This window comes from Myotis brandtii, unplaced genomic scaffold (assembly GCF_000412655.1).
Source record: "Myotis brandtii unplaced genomic scaffold, ASM41265v1 scaffold305, whole genome shotgun sequence".
In the NCBI taxonomy this organism is placed as follows: Eukaryota; Metazoa; Chordata; class Mammalia; order Chiroptera; family Vespertilionidae; genus Myotis; species Myotis brandtii.
In genome coordinates this window covers 4,681,993-4,704,521 of record NW_005361652.1, presented here as the reverse complement: position 1 = coordinate 4,704,521, position 22,529 = coordinate 4,681,993, and the positions used below count along the sequence as shown (strand labels likewise).

Below are 22,529 nucleotides of genomic sequence, written 5' to 3'. Positions count from 1 at the left end.
TGTGTGTGTGAGAGAGAGAGAGAGAGAGAGAGAGAGTGTGTGTATGTTAGTGGGATTCTAGCTGAGGGATAAGGTAGGAAATAGTATTATATGATCATTTTCCTCTGATCAGACCATTATAAGTTCTCCCATATATCAGCTCTTTTCTCTCATTCTTGCCCTTTTACTTCTAATCATATAATAGAATCTAAGTTTTCTTTCCAGGACCATTGCCACTGTCCTCATTTAGTTCTCACACCTCATGCCTAGATTATAGCAAGAATTTTCCACTTATTTTCCCCAATGTCTAACCCACTGTCAATCCATTCTTCAAAAAGCATGGTACTTAGCAAGCACTCGGAAGTGTTGCTTCTCCAAGCCCCTCAAAGCTTGTGCCATGTGCAATGAGTGAGGGAGTTTGAAGGATAAAGGGGTGGTAGTGGTTATGGGGAGGGGAGGCATACTTGAAAAAGAAATTGAAACTCCAGGCTATTGTAAGGAGGAGTCTCAAGGAATAAAATATTAGCTGGGAAAATGGCTGAATCAGTTGTGAGCATTTTACCACCAGAGGCCTAGGAGTAGTTATGGTATCTGAGGCTCTGAATGGAAGGGAGCACAGATTTCTTGTAAAGTTCAGAAATAGATTAATGCTTAAAGATAGAAGAAAGCCAGAGTCAGGGAAATAGTTGTCCTTATTTCACATACATAATGGTAACACTAGAATGAGAAGAGTCAGGAAAAAAAACTATAAGATTCCATCTTCAGCATTCTCCCTCAAAATTTGTAGGGTGTGTAGGTGACATAATCTGAAAATTGAAGCTAATGTGCAAGAAACAAGGGTGTCTGTTTCTTCCTCAGAGTTACAGTCTTTAAAAATATTTGTGAAGTTGGTATGAAAACTGAATTTGTTAAATTGTGATTTGCTTTTCATATATATTTATGTAATTATTTACATTCATACACGTGAGCATTATATATATTGAGAAAGAAAAAAGAACTTGTATTGTGACTCATTGCATTTTTTTTCATTCTCTATTGATTGTGACAATTATTTTCTAGCTCATTGCCTGCTAATCAAGGTTAGATAAATACTTCATTCATACTTCCAGGGGAAGAAATGTAAAAAATAAGAAGTATGACATATGAAGGGGAAGTTCATGTGGAGCCACTCAAGATCTGGGCCTGTGAGTAATGCATTGTGTGATACCGAAATGTCTATAGTGAGAGTGCTTACTATTTTGGGGTTGGAGAGTGGGCGCTCTGCATCTGAAAACTGGGGGATCTTTGTCTGGGGGATGCACAAAGTCCTGGGAATTGTAAACAAAAATATTTGTGTACACTGCTACAATTATAAAGTTTAGTAGTAGCAACAGACCATATGGTCCTCAAAGCCTAAAATATTTGCCATCTGGACCTTTACAGAAAAGTTTCCTGACCATTGGCATACAGAGTTGAATAGAAAATCTACAAGTGCATTGAAGGTAACAAGGATAAGTACTGTCTGTGAAATATTTGTTTCAGTTATGTGTGTGGGATACTGATTAGTGATGCAAAATGCATTTCTTATCATGGGGAGCAATCAAAAAAAATGAAAAGCACTCCTGTAGTCCATGTTAAGGAGTTTGAACTACATTTTAGGAGAAACAATGGACAGGTTTTAAGCAGAGTTGTGATTTAGCCAGCATTGTATTTTAGCAAGATCCTCTGGCTGGTGGTGTGAAAAATGTGATGAAGAGAGGCAGGGTGAATGAGAGGAGGCAAATTAAGAGACTAGTTCAGTTACCCAGATAAGGGATGCTATGGCCTGGCTCAGTGGTGGCAGTGGGAATGAGGAAAGTGTATCATACATTTTGGGGAAAGCTCCTGTGTGTTAATTTGGACTCTGACACTCCATATTTTTTTCTGCTAGAAGAGAAAAAATGAATGCTAGAATGGTGTTGTCAAAGCATCTCAGTGCTTAGCATTGCATGTAACTCAATTCTGACATCCAAAACCCTGTGAACCACATCCCAGACTAAGAAAGTGCTGGGCAACCAAGGCAAACTGGGCAAGAACACTTTAACAACAGGAATTTAAAAATGGGCTGGCCGAAACCGGTTTGGCTCAGTGGATGGAGCGTCGGCCTGCGGACTGAGAGGTCCCGGGTTCGATTCCGGTCAAGGGCATGTGCCTGGGTTGCGGGCGCATCCCCGGTGGGGGATGTGCAGGAGGCAGCTGATCGATGTTTCTGACTCTCTCTATCTCTCTCCCTTCCTCTCTGTGAAAAATCAATAAAATATATTAAAAAAATAAAATAAAATAAAATAAAAATGGGCTGGTCTTTAAATTCTTTATATAGATTCCTCCTTTGGGAAAGCTGGTATATTCATCACCAAAGACTTTATGCATGCAATTGAGATCATTTTTCTCCTCCCTTCCCATTTTTCTTTATCTGACTTCAGTTCCTAATTTAGCTCCATGGCAGGGCCCTTGCCCACTGAGGAGGATCAGATGAAGGGCCTTTGGAGTATTATCCATACCTCTTCAACTCCATCTGAACTAGGAAGCAGGCATGAAAAGCAATTCCTAGGCCTATGGTGGTAAAGTGCTCACAACTGATTCAGCCATTTTTCTAGCTAATTTTTTATTCCTTGAGATTCTTCCTTGTAATAGCCTGGAGTTTCAATTTCTTTTTCAAGTATGCCTCCCCTCCCCACAACCACTACTACCCCTTTATCCCTCGACCTCCCTCACCCTCAACCAACTTTCTGAATCTGAACAAGTCACCAAGGCCTGTTATGAATATATACTGGGATTGACTCCAGCTGTGCTGACCTGTAACACACATGAATACATCCTTGACAGATTGCTTGAAACCCAGAGGGACAAATGAATATAGGGTTACCAGACCTTCATTTCAAGGGCTGTTGACTAGCTAGAGTGCATAGACTCTAAAAGGAGCCATAGATCTGTCATGCATGACTAAGGCAACTTAAAAGGCAGGCATTGGGTATAGAAAAAGTAGGGAGATTCCTATGAGGCTGATCAAAAGCCCCCTGGCCTGAAAATCCCACAGCTATAATTACTTCTTTGGACCATCACATACATTGGGTTCTCAAAGATCTCAGTTAAAATGTTAATATGTTTTCCATTTGGATAAATACCTTAGGACTTTAGCATTCCTTTTTAATACTCTAGTCAGGAAGAACTTACCAGGTTGATTACTTGCCCCTTAAGAGTAGCAGAAAAGAGTAATAATTTCTAACAGACATAGTTGAACAGGCATAGTTTTAAATCTTAGCTCTGCTACTTAGTAACTGTGTGACCGTGGGCAAGTCCCCTAAGTTTTCTCTATGCCTCTAAAATGGAAATATCATCATCTACCACACAAGGTTACTGTGAGAATGAAATGGGATGATGTTCCTTAAGTGTCTGACACATAGTTGGTGCTAAATAAAAGTTTGCTTCCCTTAAACCATAGCAGAGAAAAACCCTAGAAGTAGGGGATATACAAAAGAGGGGAGGGCTCTGTTTGGGGAGTTAGGGGCATACAAGAGAACCTGGACAGCTAAAGGAAATTGAGGCTTTGGGCACCTGGGGAAAGTCAAGAAAGTCAAAGAGAATGAAAGCAAAAACAGCAGGGATTCCAAACAGGACTTTGTGGACTCCCTGCAGTGCACGGATCATTGACAGCATGAGGTGTGGGTACATCCAGGGAGCCAAGAGTTTCATGTAACTGCGAGAATCTTGTGTCACTTCCCACCAGCCCTCTTTCTTCACATCAAGAGCAGTATTACATGGTTAGATGTGCCAGACATGTATAAGTAGGCCATTTGTCAACATGCAGGAAGATTAAGAACTAAAACACTAAGAGAATACCTTTCTGCCCCCATCCTGGAGAATTTTGTTTGAGAGGTTAAGGGTCCCATCCTCTTACAAGTGACCCCCCCTATGTGCCTCTCTAAGCCACATATGTACCCCTAAACCAGAATAATAAAAAAGGTTAGTCCTATATTTTTCCCTGAAGCCACTGCCACCTCCTATCAGAAACTGCCCTCTTTGTCATCAATTCACACCATGGTTTCTTGAGCCCACACACAGCCAATCAATGACACACATGATCTGAGTCACAAGCAGTTTGTTTTGCTTTATAAATTTGAATAGATTTGAGCTTATGCTTCTAATGTGATTACTCTTTCACTTGAGGCAGAGTTACAGTACTTGTCTGTGGCCTTGGATATACCTATGTTGCATATGTTTATGCTCCTTATCATATAAGAATTGATTTTTCTCTTGTTCATCCCTTGAAGGATGTTATTTTACAGAGGAGTTGCCATTCCCTTTGAGCCACCTCCCCAAAAAAGCCGATGGAAGAGGATAAAAGAAACATCTTTTATTTGCACTTTTTCTGTGGACTTACCAGAAGCACTTGAAATGACCAGTAACATAATGCCCTTCAAGCCAGTAACAGACCAGCCTCCTTGCCATACATCTTTATGAACACTTGTGACTCTGTATGAACATCTGTACATACATCAGTGTATGTGACTTCATGTGTCCCAGCATGTCTGTGTTTACATTCTGATATAACATCTGCTAAACTGTGGTGCTAAGTAATAGAGCTGGTTATTGCTGTGGTGTTAAGGCTAATTCTGGGGAACACGATGCAATCAAAATTTAATACAGGAGGGTAGAAATAGCGATCCAGGGAAATAGTGGATTTCCTTGAGATCATTTTTAGTTGTCCAGAGACAATAGGTCATGCTGAAGCAATTTAGCCTTTAACCACCAAAAGCCCTACTTGGAAATGTTCAGCCGTGTGTGTGTGTGTGTGTGTGTGTGTGTTTCCTGCCAGTTGCAGCCAGGATGAATACTTACAGCCTGGGTGCTAAGTCACAGAGAATAATAGTTTGGATAAAGAAAGCTTGTCAGGGTTTTCACTGCAACCTTGTTATGTGCAAAGTGAGAGTCTCTACTGTTGCTTTGCTTTCAAACCTGAAGGCATAAAAGGGGCAGCCAGGTCATCTTTGTTTTAAAGTCTCTTTTCCCCTGCTGTCAGCCTCTACTATTTCTCACCTTTTAAAAATTAATTCTTCAGATAAGTCCTACTGTGAAGTTGGCCCAAAATGGTTTATTTTAAAGAATTTTAGCCCTAGCCAGTTTGGCTCAGTGGATAGAGCGTCGGCCTGTGGATCGAAGGGTCCTAGGTTCGATTCTGGTCAAGGGCACATGCCTGGGTTGCGGGCTCAGTCCAACATGCAGGAGGCAGTCAATCAATGATTCTCTCTCATCATTAATGTTTCTATCCCTTCCTCTCCAAAATCAATAAAAATAAATTTTTTAAAAAAAGAATGATTTTAGTGCTCATGTTTAAAGTACCACCCATGAGAGTCTTTACCATTCTGGATATGAATGGGTCTTCCTCCACAGAAAAAGGTATTGACTGGGGAGGGAAGGAAGGGAGGCACTCAGGAAATGACTGAAGTCTGGCTGAAGGAGAGTCTCATCTTAGTTAGAGAGTTGGCAATTGTGTGAAATCAAAAAAGCAAGAACCTCTTGGGTCTGAACACCAATGACCTCACCAAGGGCTGATGACCTCCTAAGCCTAATAGTTACTCCCACACCCAAGCTAACCAACACTCTCCAAGACACATTTCACCAAACACATAATAATTTTTCCATAATAGCCTTTAATACTAAAATGCATTAAATTTTTGAAGCAGAGAAAACACATTTAAGGGGGAAACAGAGAACCACCAGATAAAAGGAAACAATGTGGCAGATAACACCATTTAAAACATAACTGTAATAATTTAATAAAGCTGCTTTATCATCTTCATAAAATAGACAGAGCGGTGATTGTATTTTTTCTTTTTTTTTCTTTTTACAATGATTCAATCACTGTGAAAATGTACATAACATACAGATCAGCATATACAACAATTTCATCTTCATATAATCAGCAACAGAGACTGCTTAATGAGACATACTGTACTTGCATCCCTCTAAATTTCCACCCTGGTTTGACAGGTAAACAGTAATAGTGTCATCAGGCTCATTCCCCTCACTAGAGGAGCGAAGGCGTAAGCCTTTTGCAACTAATACCTTAGCATTCAAATAACACACGGAGGTATTTGTTGCTGAATTTCTAGCTTGAGCTAGTCTGGCTCTTGGTCATTAAAGTCTGTATCCTAGCCTTCCTCAGCTGAACGCCAGCCAGTGCCAGTAAAAATCTACTTAACCAGTGCTGTAATGGTGTTAGCTGGTTTGTTTGCTAAGGTTGACAGCAACTTTCAGTTAGTAGCAAGTTTATCTTTAATTACCAACACAGCTGGAGCAACAATCAGCATCATCAGTTTTCCCTAATGACCTACAGTGCTTTCCAATCAAGATCAGGTTTTTGTGGGTTGTTCTTTACCAAGAGCGCCTCACAATATATATTTCAGACAAGGTGGTTGATTTTCTTTGTTTTACAAAAGCAATATGAGTTATATTTGAAATTAATTCATTTTTGCACAACAAGTGACCCACAGGCCAATTCCAGCTTCACAAGAAAACAAAGAGAGCTGCAACAACTTCATTAGGACAATGTGTTTTGCTCTGGAATATTTCAATATCAATATAAAGCCACCCAGTCCCACCCCCACACATCCCCATTGAATATTATTTTGTTACATACTTAAACTAAAGAACAACATCTCAATACACTTCAGTATCAGCAGATACAATTTGACTCATGAAATGACATCCTCAAATGTAATTTTACCGAGAAGGCAAACACTAGGACTGTATACAATGGACTTCTTAAGCTCATTTACGCCAGTTTTTCAAAGTCAGTTAGGGTCTTATTACCCTGTGGAAAGAGCCAAGTGGACCAGACTTGTCAGGATGCTTTGGGGAACATTCGACATCAAAATGATCCCCATAAAGGAATGGAATTCCAGTCAGAACTTCTATTATGTACAATAATAATTGTTTTCCCACCCTGGATGCCCAGTCAAGCTATCCCCTATACCCCTGCCTCTCCCCAAACTGCCCTTTGTCCTTGTTGCTTCAAGTGGACCACTTTTGTTTTTGTGATTAGTGATATGATAGAGCTATATGAAAAATTCAACTGAATTCCCTTCATACAATCAGTTGCATGCTGAAGTAATACTACCGGAATGATACTCTGGGTGGTTCCAGTTTTCAGTGTTCTAAATTGTATTCCTTTAAGATTTTTATTAGCGATTAGTGGGTCACCATGTCAATCAGTTAGTTCAAATAAGCACCTTAGGTGCAATTAGCTCTATTAGGCAGATTTATTCTGGAACAGCGATATCCAAACTGTGGCCCCTGGACTAGCTGCATCAGCATCATCTGGGAATTTTAAAATAGACAAAGACTCTGGCCCCACCCCAGATTTACTGAATCAGAATCTCCAAGTTTGGAGCCATCAACCTGTGCTTTAACAAGCCCTCAACCTTTAGTGGGCATCTGATCCATATGGATTGTTAGGCCCCTCCCATAGAGTCTCTGTTTCAGTTGATCTAGGTGAGAACTGAGAATGATCATTTCTAATAAGTTCCCAAGTGATGCTATTGCTGCTGGTCCAGAAACTACATTTTGAGAATTACTGTCCTTTAGTTACTGGAGGATCCCTTGGCCCATTACCTATTCGGGCAATAATGTGGGCCATAATTTACTCTACTGGCTTTAAGGGGATCAAAGGGATAGTAAGGTTCATTCTGAACAGGTTCAAAGATTAATTGGTATAGAAAAAGGAAAAAAAAGAGATTCCACATAGTATGGCTCCCCTCTTCCTATTCCTTGTATATAGTATACTCCCATATTTGGGGAAAAGCAATAAATCAATGCAAACTAAACCCTTTATGTCGAATGAAGAAGTTTACCTGCCCTGGAACATGCCCAAAACAAGTAAAGCAAGTTATGCCTCAACATTAACTCCTTCCCAAAAGGAACATCAGAATAAATGAAATAGACTTCCTTAGGATTTAGGAACTAAAATTGTTTCTGCATATCTAATTTTATAACATATTTAGAAAGGGAAAAGGAAGAATATTTGACTCTCTGGCCTTTGTGACTTTTCATCAGACACATTGAAAAAAGGGGTAAGAAAAATATGAGCCAAAGTGAAATTTAGGATCCTTGCACAAAATTCCTATTTGCAGGGCAGCCTGCCTATAAAACCAGCTTACAGAGCCCTCCTAGGATGCACTTGTGCTTCTGGGAGGATGTATACATCAGAAAATTGGGGGGGAGTTATTTTCTTAATAAGGGGAATTCTCTAAACATGCTCAAAAAAGGATATGGAAGCCAAAAAGTCTCTGACTTCCCACTGAGAATGAAATGTTTTGACAGGGGAAAATGATTGTTGTATAGCTGGATTCTAAATTCCGGGAGGGGGGGGGATGGTGAGAGAGAGAGAGAGAGAGAGAGAGAGAGAGAGGCAAAATCAATACCACTGCTACTCTAACCATTTTAAACTTGGCTGATAAGAGGAGGCATGGTAGCCAGTGGCCTCTCTGGCTCAACAGCCACATAATATTTAATGTTCCCACTTTCCACATCTTTTCAGCTTCTTTATTCCCACTAAGCATAGTAAGAAATACACCAGTACCAAAACAGTCAAATTTGACTTGAAAGTGACCTTGAGGTGATAGGTAAGAACATAATATCAAGATGGATCAGGTGAGGAACAATCTAAATTCTACGGGCAGTCATCATTACTTAAAGTGAAAAGAGTTTATTTTAATGTGTTAATCAAATAGTCAGTTGAAAACAGAAATACATACCTAATTCAAAACCTACTACTAAAATGGGTCAAAGGGGAAAAATCCATCAGAGAGAATAAAATGAGTCAAGATGAAGATGCTATGGTAATTGATTACTAATTGCTTCAGTTTCAGAGGGAAATCTGCAGCCACACCAATATTTTGCATGAGGTAGTATTCAGCATTGAATAAGAAATAAGGATGTATTTGTAGCTTTATTATAGGTTCTTTTTCAGAAATATTCTCCCCTACCTAACTCCATTCCCACCGCCTTACCCACCCCTCCCTCAAAACCCTTACCCCCCATAAAAGAAAATATTCCTAATAATGTATAAAGCCAGGAACTCAGGTAAAAATAACTAAAACATTCAAAAGAGCTGATTTATCTACCTAAACTTAAGAAAATAAATTCTCTTTTGCATTCTAATGCTCTACCCTCTAAGCCTTTTTTCTGGGTACTCTTGAACTTCAAAAACTAAAACCAGTGAAAACAGAACCACAAAACTTGTTTCTCTAGAAACAACTCTTTTAAGAACAAGGCAGAGCAAAGGTGACATATCTGTTTATTTTAAAACAATGAACTCTTAAGCTGCAAGAATACTATGTTGGCTAGTGAATATTAATAGACAGTTTATAAATGGGGGAGTTGGAAGAATGTTAAACAAAAAACTGTGTATAACAAACTTGTTAATAAAAAAAGCTATATTCCTAGCCTACAGCAAAGAGTTAGCTAAATCTAAAGAATTTTTATTTTAATGGTTTCCTGTTCACATTTTTTATTTTAAAAAAGTATTAGTCATAAAAAGATGAGTTCAAGTGTCCAAGTGTCTCCATATAGAAGGCACAGTAATTGAGTTAGTGATGCTGTTACCTGTTACCTGTCTTTTCCTAAAAGTACATTTTGTACTGCTTATACAATCCCAAATTATAAGCCTACAATACAAAGCAACATGGAGTTCTCAATTCCACCCCATGACATGCTTTGTAGTGTAATTCTAATCATGACTGGGAAACACTGAATCAGGAAGTGTGTCTAAAAAGATGCTAATTAGATCTCAAAATAGATTCAGTCCTTTTTAATTTTAGGTGATTGGAATCAGGGAATTTCTAAGCCTTGAAAATGATAACTTCATGAGCAACTTTCCTGTTCAGGGCCTGAAAATTAGAAAAATTGATTTCATGTAACTTTCAGCACAGTATTTCTGACAACTGCAAATTAGATAGCAGAATATCAAAAAATGACTTTCTGCAATGATCTATCACAGATCTGGGCAGAAGACTGAAAGGCAGGCAAAATACTCTGCAAGGTGTGAGCAATCACTCCATGGTATCTTCCAAGAGTGAGTATCCCCAAGTACTTGTCTATATGTGTGTGGTGTTGCTTATTCACTTGCCCATCTCAGTTTGCACTTTGTTTTTATCTATAGTTTTATTCATTTTTTTAAGAAAAAAAACACCAACCTCTAAAAGTCTTTTGCCATCACCACGCACATAGCAATTTGCAATATCAAATACAACAATAGCACAGCTAGCAAAAGGGTTCTTAAAGCAGGGGTGTCCACAGCAAATAGCAGCATTGGAAACTACTTGAGCTTCAGAAACAATCTTTTAGGGGCTCAATTTCACATCACTGAATCAATGAATAGTACACAATAAATGACCATTAACTTGCCTACACTACAAAACAGTAGCGAGCTTATTAAAAGTGTCCAGAGCTTTTTTTTTTTTGCTTTTTTAAATGTAATCCTCCACAAACAATGTAATTTATATTATAATTTTGACATAGAAAAATATATAAATTCAAACACTTATACATAATACTTTTCACAACTGAATTCATCTCTGTTTCCCCAACATCAAGGCCCCATGAACAACTCAAGCCAAAGCTAATTTGCTCCAACCGAACACCCCTGCTGCCTGTTGAAACAAGAGGGATTGTCACAAAATGATAGTCATTTATAAACAATACATTTAGGGAAAGCTCTGAAATACAGCCACTCAAGAACCAACCATTGGTGAGTAATTAAAACGATCAGCTCCTGCTTCTTCGCTAGCCAGCATGGTTTCTCTCTTCTTCCCCGAGACTGGTTTAGAGAACTATATCCTTCAGACGCTTCATGCCAGGAGACTCTTTGTTGCGACCCTCCTTCAGAATGGGGTTGACCTCATGCATCACTTTCTCGCTGTCAGCTCCACGAGGCTCAGCTTCAGAGGGACGGGAAGGACCACTGTTGACATGGTTGACATACTGCTCCAGATCGCGGGCGGGTGGTGCCAGGGCAACGGTGTAAGACACGGAAGGCTTGGTGGGCACAGGGCTCTTGAGGTGCAGAGGGGAGGTGACAGGGCTAATAGCCTCACAGCCATTGCCCGCCTCCCGGATAGCGCCATTGACTTTGGGGCTGCAGATGGTCACATCGACAGTCCTCCTGCCTTTCAGGGTGGGCTTCTCCTCAGTAGGGTGGTCGCTGACATCTTTTCCAAAGGTTGCGAAAGTCCGCTTGGTGGGGCCGCAGTCGTCATAAGCCTCAACATCAGCAGCAGTAGCTTCAATGGACAGAGCGATGATATTCCGCACATTCTCAGGGGACTTGGAACGGGTGGGCAGGGGGTTCCGAGGCATCCAGCACCTGTCAGAGTGGCCAAGAATCCGGCATTCTTCCCTGCAGTGAAATCCTTCATTCTGATCTGTTTGGAGAAAATAAAATGTCAATTACAGCAGCTTTTCCCAGGAATCATTCTTACTCCCCAACCTTCTGGTTTCTTAGGTGTCCACAAGCCCTTTTGGGGAATGGCACTTATAGATAGTCCCTTCTTGCCTTTTGGGACAAGTGTGAAGAATTGGATTTTTTAAAAAAATATATCTTTATTGATTTCAGGGTGGAAGGGAGAGGGAAAGAGAAATAAAAACATCAATGATGGGTGAGAATCATTGATCGATCAACTGCCTCTTGCACCATTGGGGATTGAGCCTGCAGCCCAGGCATAGGCCCTGACCAGGAATTAAACCATGACCTCCTGATTCATAAGTCAATGCTCAACCACTGAGCCACTGTGGCTGGGCTAGAATTGGATTTTTAAAAGACTGTAGACATCCTCCTGTACACATCCCCTTTTTATTATTGTTGTCACTGTTCCCACTGTTGACAAAACTAAAAACCTAAAGGAAAACAACTGCCAGTGGGGAGGCGTTTGGGGGGCTGGGTGAAAAAGATGAAGGGGTTAAAAAACAACAACTCATAGACACAGACAATAGTACGGTGATTACAAGAGGGAAAGGAGGGGTGGAAGGAGGTAGAAGAAGGTAAAGGGGTGATAAATGGTGACCAACAGAGACTTGACTCTGGATGGTAAGCACACAATACAATATTGAAAAGATGTATTATAGACGTGTACACTTGAAACCTATATAATTTTGTTAAACAATGTCACTCCAATAAGTTCAATAAAAATAAAAATGCACACTATGATGAAAAATGCCATATTTTTTTTAAAGAAGTTTATCCTGAGAGTCAAGGTACTGAAAGCCAGCATTTTAACAACAACTCCTGCTTAAGGTCAACTGTATTTGAGAGTGGTTCCAGCAGCAGAAGAAGTGGAAGCAGAGCAGGTAATCCAACAGTCAGTATATCTGAGAAGTTTTAGCCATGTTTTTGAGCAACAGCACTTCCAACCACATATCCACCCTACCTGCCAATGATATACAGTGCTTAATTTGGGATTGGTATCATGCTATCTTTGAAAGCCCAATCACATTACTTCTTTTTGACCACCAGTCAATCTTCTCACTAAGCTATTTGCATAACTTAATTTCCCATTAGAATGAACATACTGAGCTCTCTTCCTTCCATCTGACCCATAAACTTCATTGGCCCTATACACACATCACTCATAGATTGAGCATCATTTAATTATACCCAAGTAGCCATTCCTCCTTCTCTTCTTTATCTGCAGATTTTTAAGGTTATATTTCTTAAAGAAATCTTCCATGGATTTCTTTAGCCCTATCATGGATAATCTCAGCAGACAGAGTACATAATTATTGGTGAGATGTGTTTCTTTTTTCACATTAAGTTCATTTAAGATTAAGTTGTTAATTTGACTCTCAGAGAGGCTTTCTACATAAGCTTCATGAAAGCATGAGGCCAGGGTTAACTTCTGCCTGTCCATTGGTAGAACTGTTCATCTCAAGGTCTGATTTACACCCCTAGTTTTCCAGAACCATTTATATTTATGTTACATTTTGGCATGAGGTTGACCTAATGAAAATTTTCATCATATTGAATATTGCACCAAAATACAAGTAGCTTAACACTTATTTAAAAACTCTGGGGAAGGATCGGAGGAGGTAGGGAGACAGGAAAGATCACAAAAACAAAAAGTGCATGCCACTCCCAAAAGTTGGAAATGTATGCTGTGACTGCTCTTTTTCAAGAGGAAGAAGTCTACAGTTCAGTGCCTTGCCTGATATCAGTCTACATATAGCACACCTTCCTTCAACACTTGTATTTCTTTTGTTGTTGTTGTTTGTTTTCAGTGAGTAAATAACATATCAAAGAGGAACTGTTCTGCCTCAGTCATCAAAGGCTATTTTAGTAAAGGGTTACATGAAAGGGGGCTCAAGAAATAATAGGTTAGTTGGGTATATATCTCACATTTTGAGAAAATATATTGGAAGCAACTAAATGGCCAGGCATAATCCAGGCTGAGTTTAGAATTCAACAAAACTGTGGGATATGACCCTTGGCCTAGTTTAAACTGCTGAAAAGAGAACCAAAGGTAAAATTTTTTCCTGATACCTGGTCACAATTTGCCAATTTAAATTTAAGATGGCCATTTTAAGCCCCATTTCAGTGCTGGAGAATGAAACATTCAGAATTTTGCAGCTGAAACCAAATAAATTAGCATTATCACCAACAAGATAAGTGCTTTCCACATAGATAAGTCAATGCTTCTGCAAACTTTGGCACAGTTCCAAGTCAGGGTTGCATAGTTCCCTCTGCAAAATGAAGGATTTATCTGCCGCTTCCCTGCAAAATCTCAGTGCTGCTATCTATCCAATAGCATGTCATCATCCAAATTGCATATGTTCCTGGGAGGCAAAAAGTATAAAAAGTAAGGGAAACATGTTGAGACAACTTGAGAAACACTTTATGTAGACCTAAACATTACAAGTGGAAGAGTCTATGGCTAATCCACCCACAATCAGTTTCATCCAAATCTAGTGCTTTCCCCAGGAGACCCCAGGATCCCTCCAGTAGGACAGAATTTATATCTTCAGTTTCCCAAAAATATGTTTCTTCCTCTCTATCTTCTCTGAGGCCCATCTCATAACTTTCCAAGTAGTAGCTCTAAAGAATTAGTGTGAGTGTTTGTTTGGGGGTGGAGAATAAGGAGTTGCAAGTGATGGAACAGTTCAATAATTAACTTCTGTTTCTACAAATCTAAGCAAGTGTCCCCTGGAAGCCAACAAAAAATGTCCAGAAGGCTATGGGGTCCTGTCCTTTTTGTTCCTAATTTAGGACACAAAGGCATAGAGGCCTTAGCCTTTCAGCCCTGGAACCATGGACATGTGACCAGCTATGAAGAGAAAAATCCCAGCTAACCTTCAGACTGATATTATACGCCACTTGCTCACACTTCTAAAGCAGAACAATGGTAAACTACATTCTAATCATCAAATGGAATCTTCTCAATCCACTCAACATAAAGCTCTAATTTCTTTTAAGTTTTTAGTATCAAGTGGCTGTCTTCAAAGGCTTGGAGATGCGGGTTGTTGTTTTTTTAAACGCAATTCAGTAGGGAAATGCCACCCATTTGTTACCCCATATCTAAATACAGTGCTCCTTCCCTATAGTAGGCTGCTTCAAATGAACAGCAGGAGGAGACCTGGAGCCTCAGCACACAGAATGAGAGCAGAGACCCCAGTAGCAGACACCTCAAAGATCTTATGAATCTAGGAAGACTAGAGTAGGAAACTCTGTCTTCTCAGAAGCTTCTCTGCAGACAGTACTTGCTTTCAGCTTACCGACTGCCTAGTGAATAAATCATTCTTCGGAAAGAGGAAAAAGTAAACTCAGCACTCCAAGGAATACAATCAGTCTAAAGCTGTCCACCAATCTTGCTAAACCTACCTCAACCCTATATGAGCTAGAATAATATGCAATTTTCTTGTATTAATTGTGTGAACTTACTTTTTGCTCTGTTCTTCATGCAAGTGAAGAATTAAATCTAAGAGAATCTTTCATTCACAATGTCTCACCCATGGCTTAGATCTGATTTCTTTACTTCATTAAATCTTGACCAAGAGCAGTGACTTGTTGCTTATCATTTTTGGTACCATACATTACATGGTGACATTTGTGTCAATACAATTAAAATAAAATCCAATCTGGCTTTAGTGTTTACAGCCATATTAAATATGAAAGAAAACCTGGTGAATATAGAAGAATATCTTCTCAGCCCAAGGTAACCTACATTCATAAATGCACTGAAGATGAATTACTTTTTAAAAATCAAAACTTCAGTTTAATACAAATTATATTTGTATTAAACGTGAGAAAATCACAATACAAAGCTCCGTAAGAAGAACAATGAAGACAAACCAGATGTAAAAAAGCAAAGAAACTACTTCTGGAATTGCATAGGAATTGTACAAACTATATGCCTGCCATCATGTAGTATTGTGTTTGAGGATGAAGATATGAGACTAGAAAGGAACCATTTTGTGTTATCACAAATTAACTGTCAAAATGCTGGCTCTAGTTAAAACAGATGTAGGCTAAAAACTCACTAATTTCCTGCTAAGATTGCTCTTAGGAGCCTTTTTGTAACTCTATACCTTGCTACATCTTTCTCTGAAAGTACTTACTTGAGCCTAAGCAAAGCAAAATGTAAGACACTAAAATCTACAGAGTTGTGGGAATTCAAACTCATTACCACATACAGATAAATTCAAATGTTCACATGATTAGGTGTAAATTATGAATTTGCAAATTGGCCTTCCCTGTCCCCAGTATTTTTAAAATAAAATAATAAAACAAATAGAATAAGTTTGAAAGAGGAACACAAATCTCGAGGCCATAGAACTCCTTAGTTCAATGCAGATCATATTACCTTAGGTAAAAAATAAAAGAATAAAAACAGAGAAAAATAAAGCTTTTTCAATCTAAGTTGTAATAAGTATTTTTTGTCATAATTTGTCATTTAGGAACCTTGGTGAGAAAATCCCAAAACCTCTGGCAAAAAATATATTTAAATCTTAAGTAAAAGCATCAGTAAGAGGCAGCAATGAGTAAGTTGTGATGGACAAGTAATAAAATAGAAAAAGAACAGAATATATTATTTTGTGTAGATAATAGCAAAACTTTTTGCAGCAATTACTATTCTCCTCAGGATGTGAAGCTGCTGTCTCTTTAGAGGTAGGCAAGCAATGTGCTTCCACACTAGAAAGAGCCTACCCATAGTCTCAACCAAAGCTAAAAAAAAAAAAAAAAAGAACATGATGAAAACACCATTTCAGACTTTACTAAAACGTTCAAAGTCCTAGTGGAATAAAAGAGCTGAGAGTCTCTGTTGGGTTTGTATAGATTTCCAACCACAATAGATGTGTTCAATAATGCTGGCAGTTCTTTACCGTGATTCAGAGTTTGGGTGTATTAACTCAACGATTCCAATGATCAGAGACAAAACTCCAACACTAAAATAGTTCAAAGTTACAGTTAAAAGAGCAATGTGTTATCTTGTTAGAAGTGATCTGTAACCAATGATGCAGAAAGGGAAAGTTAGAGTGAGTTCCAGTTCCTGGGAGCTCAAATAGTTAGCTACTTCTAAGTAACCTACAAGCAAGCCATGTGTAAATCAGAAAAGCTTCCTGGATTGTACTCATATACATACACTTAGCTTAATCATATCATGAACAAGATGATCTATGACCAAAACAGGATTATTTTTTGTGAGATATAATGGAAGACATTGTAGCAATGATTATAAAGAGACAGTTGTTAACATTGGTCATGTGCACCTAATCAAGAAAACATAACTCAAGAAGTTTCCCCTCTTGACCTACCAAACTCCTACTCATCTGAAGCAGACATAAACTGCCTACTAAATATCCATATCCATATCTATTTTTTTGTTAGTCCTCACCTGAGGATATTTTTCCCATTGATTTTTAGAGAGAGTGGAAGGGAGGGGGAGATCAGAGAGAGAGAAACATTGATGTGAGAGAGACATATCGATTGGTTGCCTCCCACACATGCCCTGACTGGGGGCCTGGATCGAGCCTGCAACTGAGGAATATGTCCTTGACCAGAATCGAACCCTTGACCCTTCAGTCTGTGGACTGATGCTTTTACTACTTAACCAAATCAGCTAGGGCCATATCTATTTTTAATACTTAGAAATAGACCCTACTTCTCTGCAAAATACACTACAAAGAGCTACTTATTACTTTCTTCCTTTTTCTCTTTCTTTTAAAATTTCCCACCATTTTTGTTCCTCCCTAATGCTTTTTTCAAAATTCTCTTCTTCCCCAGCCTCCTGCTTATTAGCATCCCTTCCTACAGAACTATGGCCTGACAGACAACAGGCAGAAGTGAGAGGATGTCAAAACTTTGATTGGCATTTGAAACATCGATGTGGTATTATTTGACAGATGCCAAAGATAAGCTATATAAAAATCATCCCTTAAAACATGGAGAAAAATTCCCACATTTTTCATTCATCTGTGACAGGCATTAAAGGTCCCTGTCAAAATAAGAGGATCCAGCCTTGGCCAGTGTGGCTCAATTGGTTGGAGCATCATACAGTACACCAAAAGGTGTCGGGTTGGATTCCAGGTCAGGACACATACCCAGGTTGCTGATTTGATCCCTGATCAGGGTGCATATAGGAGGCAATGGATTGATGTTTCTTTCTCATGTAATCTCTCTCTCTCTCTCTCTCTCTCTCTCTCTCTCTCTCTCTCTCTCAAAAACAAAGGACAACACACACAAAACATTTCCTCAGGTAAGGATTTTAAAAAAGAAGAAAAACAAAGAAGAGGATCAACTACCAAACTGAAATCACCAGTTTTCTTTGGTCACACAGCAAATCATGGATAAAAGGGACCCAAGATAGGAAAGTTTTGATTGAATAAGAAAGGTTAGACATGTTTGCAGGTAAAGATACCTCAGGAAGGGCAAAGTTGAGGAAAGTGTGTGGGAACAAAGTTCTTGAACTGGCAAAGGAATGTTGCCAAAAGAGAGAAGATAGGCAGAGAGAAAAGCCAGCTCTGATCGGCATTAGTTGGCATTGTTAGGGTAGTTAAAAAGCAGGAATTCTGTAAAGTTTAGATTTAGCTTGAGAGGATGGATAAAAGACGAATGAACCCCAACCTTTTCTTAGACCATTTGATCAGCATCAGTTAGCAAGTGCCAACCAATTTTTTGCCTCTATGATGCCAAATTACACATTGGCCTCTCCCCTCATTCACAGTTGATGCAACTGAAATTCATTTAACAACCAGTGCAACATGAAACTAGGGGCAATGAGGCGATAAGGACACATATGTAATACCTTAAATCAATAAAGAAAAAAAATTTTAAAAATAGATGTCCATTTCAGAATTCAAAGTAAGTGTATTATCTTCAATAAAATCTACAGTGCTTATCTGGTCAAAGAGACAAAGTTAAAACATATCATAATATATAAAAACCCAGGGTCCATAATGTCCAAAACGACTGAAGGCTCGACCGACCAGAAGTCAGTCCTGCAGTCAGTGCTGGGCTGCTGTGGTGACCCAGCACTGACTGCTGCCACCTACAGGGGCTGTGGCCCAGCACTGACTGCTGAGGGGGCTGTGGATTAGGCCCGGAGAGAGGTTTGGAGAGAGAAGAGGGGTCTGACCCATAGCCTCTGTGGCAGCTATTGATCAGCCCTTGCCTCTCTCTTTCTCTCCCAGTCTGGCCAGCAGCTGAGCCTCTCTTTCTCTCTGGGCCTCCATGGGGGCTGCTGATCAGCCCCACCTCTCTGAACAGCCCCAGAGATAGGCCCAGAGATACTGATGGCATAGAAACTGACCAATAGAATCAAATCTGTGTGAACTGTGAGGAGCCAATGGCTGCCTAGGAGGTGGAGCTTTTGATGCCAACTGGCATAGAAACCGACCAATTAGAATCAAATCTGGGTGAACTGCAAGGAGCCAATGGCTGCCTAGGAGGCAGAGCTTTTGATGCTGACTGGCCTAGAAACCAACCAATCAGAACTTAATCTGGGTGAACTGCAAAGGCAGAACCTAAGGTGGGGGCTGAGGAGGGGTTTTAAGGGCAACATCTGTTTGGTGTAAGATGTAAGAAAGTGGTTCCATTTTTTAATGACCGTTTGGCAGTATAATGCATATGACTGGCTATCAGTCCAGATATAGGGATTATATATTTTTGTCTGCCAAGAGCATCTCCTCCTGCTGAAAAAGGCCCCCCCCCATTTAAGCAATCCTATCCTGTATAATCTATCTATACTAATAAAAGGGTAATATGCTAATTAGACCAGGTCGACTGGCCATCTTCCGGATGTCTGACTTCCTTCCAGACAAAGCCATAGTGGTGGGGACCAAGGCAGAGGCAGTTAGGGGTGATCAGGCTGGTAGGGGAGGGCAGTTAGGGACAATCAGGCAGGCAGACAGAGGCAGGTAGGGATGATCCAGCAGGCAGGCAGGTGAGCAGTTAGGAGCCGGCAGTCCCAGATTTCGAGAGGGTGCAGGCTGGGCTGAGGGAAACCGATCCCCCCCTGCACAAATTTTGTGCACCGGGCCACTAGTTGAAGTATAAGTGCTTGAAAATTTAATATTTAAGCTGCAATTTGGGCAATCACAATAGTTCCTGGAGTTTTCATTTTTGTACTTGGGCTCAATTCAATCCAATCCATAAAGAAGAGATTTCAAGATGTGTATAAGTATAAATAATTTGTGCTGATGCATGGGGAGCAAAGAAATGAAGCAGAGGGCTGCCTGGAAAATTGCAACTAAGAAATAAGAGGTGCTGACAGTGACTGAGATAAGCAGAGATTTACTAGACTGGAACCTTTGTATTTTGTCTTCTATGGTGGAAAAAAATATCTGACAAAATGCTGGACTTCATCTAGGTGCTTAGAAACAATTTGATAAAGCATCTTTACATGTAAAATATGAGGGGTCACAAAAGGCCATTGAACTATTCCCCAAAAGAGGAGCACTGAGATATAACTACTCTGAGCAAACTTTTTAAAATAGGACCGTTTTTAAAAGTTTCATTCTAAGATATCCACAGAATTAAGTCCTATATCTGTTGGACACCTACAATGCCTATTTACTTCTGTGAAGAGTTCAAACTAATTATTTGACTTTGTGCAGATTAAAAGTAGACCGTTTCACACATTCTACAGGTAGTTATACTGTTGGAAAGACAAAGCCTTCAGGTGATGCTTACAAGTAGCACTAAACCTAAAGTTATCATCAACTTGGTTTCACTCTTTTCTGGAAAATAAGGAAATTGCTAACACATCATTAACTTGAGGGGAAAAGGCACTTTTATGCTGGTCATGAGCTTCTGGGTATCAGACAGACTATATACTAAGGATGGCACAAATAGAGCTGGTATGAAAGCAAGAGGGACACGGCATGCTAACCAGGAGAAAAAAAATCTTCCTTTTTTAATGAAAATTTAATGTTAGGGGAAAAAAGGTACCCAGCAGCTGGTGTTCCTCTTAACAGGAACTGACTCTTCCCTCAGTCAAGTCCCAGGACAACAGGCAATGCTATACATGAGTCAATAAAAATGTTGCAACTGTAACTTCCAAATTCTTTAAAGGTCCTTGACTGCCAAAATGTTCATGGTACAGGGTGGGGAAGCTAAGAAACAATATAGTAATTCTCCAATGGATTCTTTCTCATTGAAAAAATACAGTGCTCAGTAAACCAGTCACTATCTCTTGCAATGTGTCATGTCATCAGCTAGGTGGGAATCATTAGAAATAGTCACTAAAGGCAAATAAGAGTGTCAGAAGGATTACTATCTATTAATTACCTAGGTTGAACTATTTGTTAGCAACAAAAGCCTCATAAAAAATCTAGCATTATCTTGATATTTCAGTGTGGCTCTAGCAAACATATGGAATACTGTAATTGCAATGACACTGCTTCTGGGTACAGCAAACAGCACAATCATTAAAAAAAATTCATTTCAAATATCTTCCTGGAAGCTAATAAATTTTACAGCAGTTTCACTCCTTCCTCATTACAACAACAACAAAAAAGCTTAGTAACAGACAAATTAAAAGTAAATTGATTGCCTTAGGGGGATCTGTTCAAATATCACTTTTCCATGTTAGAAATCGAGAAAGAGAGAGAGAGAGAGAGAGAGAGAGAGAGAGAGAGAGAGAGAGAATATATGACTATTGGATGGAGTGAGATGGATGACTGAGATAAAGAGTTTGAAAGGGATAGAAGCCATTATGTGTAAAAGACAAGCTCTAGCAACATATGAATAGTGAGAGACAACCAAAACCATTAAATACTTGTTTGCAAAACCAGGTAGAAATCAACTTAAAATAAAATGCAAATGTGTCACTGGGGTGCAGGCCTAACATTTGTGCTGGAATTTATGAATAATAACTGTGAATAATGAATACCAAAACTGAAGAGATCAAACACCACCTTCTATGTTTACTTGTCATTATCCATCATTCTTGGACAAGGCTCATTATTATTTTTTGTTCTTTTCCTTAGAGGTATTTACAATTACTCTTTTTCCAGTGATCCACTTAATCATCCTAGTGAGAGAAAGCAAGGTGTATTTTTTAGGGTGTTGCCTCAAAAGCAAGTAGACAATTTCAGAAGTGAGGCCAATTAATCTATTCATTGAGGGAGCTTGGTAATTTTAAGGCATCCTATGCTTATTCCACTGCTCTTATTAGAAAGAAAAAGTCTTTTACACCATTAGCACATGGATGTTCCAGTAAGACCCCCTGCCCCGACCTTTAGCTTGTCCAACTCTTCTCCGAAAAATGGAATAGCTGTTCCATCTGAAGCATCAAGGAATTCTTGGAATCTCTCTAGGCCACAGCTGTGAGGACTTTTTCTGAGTTGGCTTGAATTCTGAATATAGGAATATCAAAAGGCTTTTTGGTTGAGATTACCTGAGTCAAAACACTCTAACACAGCTCTAGAAAAATCTATGTAAGAGGATACATAGTAAGCCTGGATTATGGCCACATATAAAAAAATCACAGACAGACACGCACACATGCACATTCAGACACAATCACCATCACCAAAACCAGTCCTTAGAATCGTGAATACTCATTTCCATTCACAAGTTAAAATAATAGAGCATTATATATCCACTAGAGGCCTGGTGCACAAAAATTTGTGCACTCGGGGGGGAGGGGGGGTCCCTCAGCCCGGCTTGTGCCCTCTCGCAGTCTGGGACCCCTTGGGAGATAACGACCTGCTGGCTTAGGCCTGCTCCCGGGTGGCAGAGGGCAGTCCCAATCCTTAGGTGCAGCCCCTGGTTGGGCTCAGAGCAGGGCCGATTGGGGAGTTGGGGTGCCACCCCCTGTCATGCACAGAGCAGGGCAGATCGGGAGGTTGCGATGCCACCCTCAGTCACGCTCAGGGTAGGGCCGATTGGGGGGTTGGGGCACCGCCCCCTGTCCCACTCAAGGCAGGGTCGATGGGGAGGTTGCTGCGCCACCCCCTGTCACGCACAGAGCAGGGCCGATCAGGCGGTTGAGGAGCTCCCCCCTGTCACTCACAGAGCAGGGCCCATCAGGGGGTTGGGG

The 22,529-nt window shown here is 39.9% G+C and overlaps 1 protein-coding gene across 4 annotated transcripts in view; it reads right to left on the bottom strand.

Annotated features, from left to right (window-relative positions):
* Positions 1 to 5,749: 5,749 nt before the first annotated feature.
* Positions 5,750 to 22,529, bottom strand: part of PCDH19 (protocadherin 19) — a 108,512-nt gene continuing 91,732 nt past the window's right edge. For all 4 annotated transcript variants that reach the window (XM_005869898.2, XM_005869899.2, XM_005869900.2 and 1 more), the window contains one exon: positions 5,750 to 11,420. In XM_005869898.2, the coding sequence (XP_005869960.1) occupies positions 10,822 to 11,420 (599 nt within the window). In that variant the 3' untranslated portion in view covers positions 5,750 to 10,821. The remainder of the gene's footprint in view (positions 11,421 to 22,529) is intronic.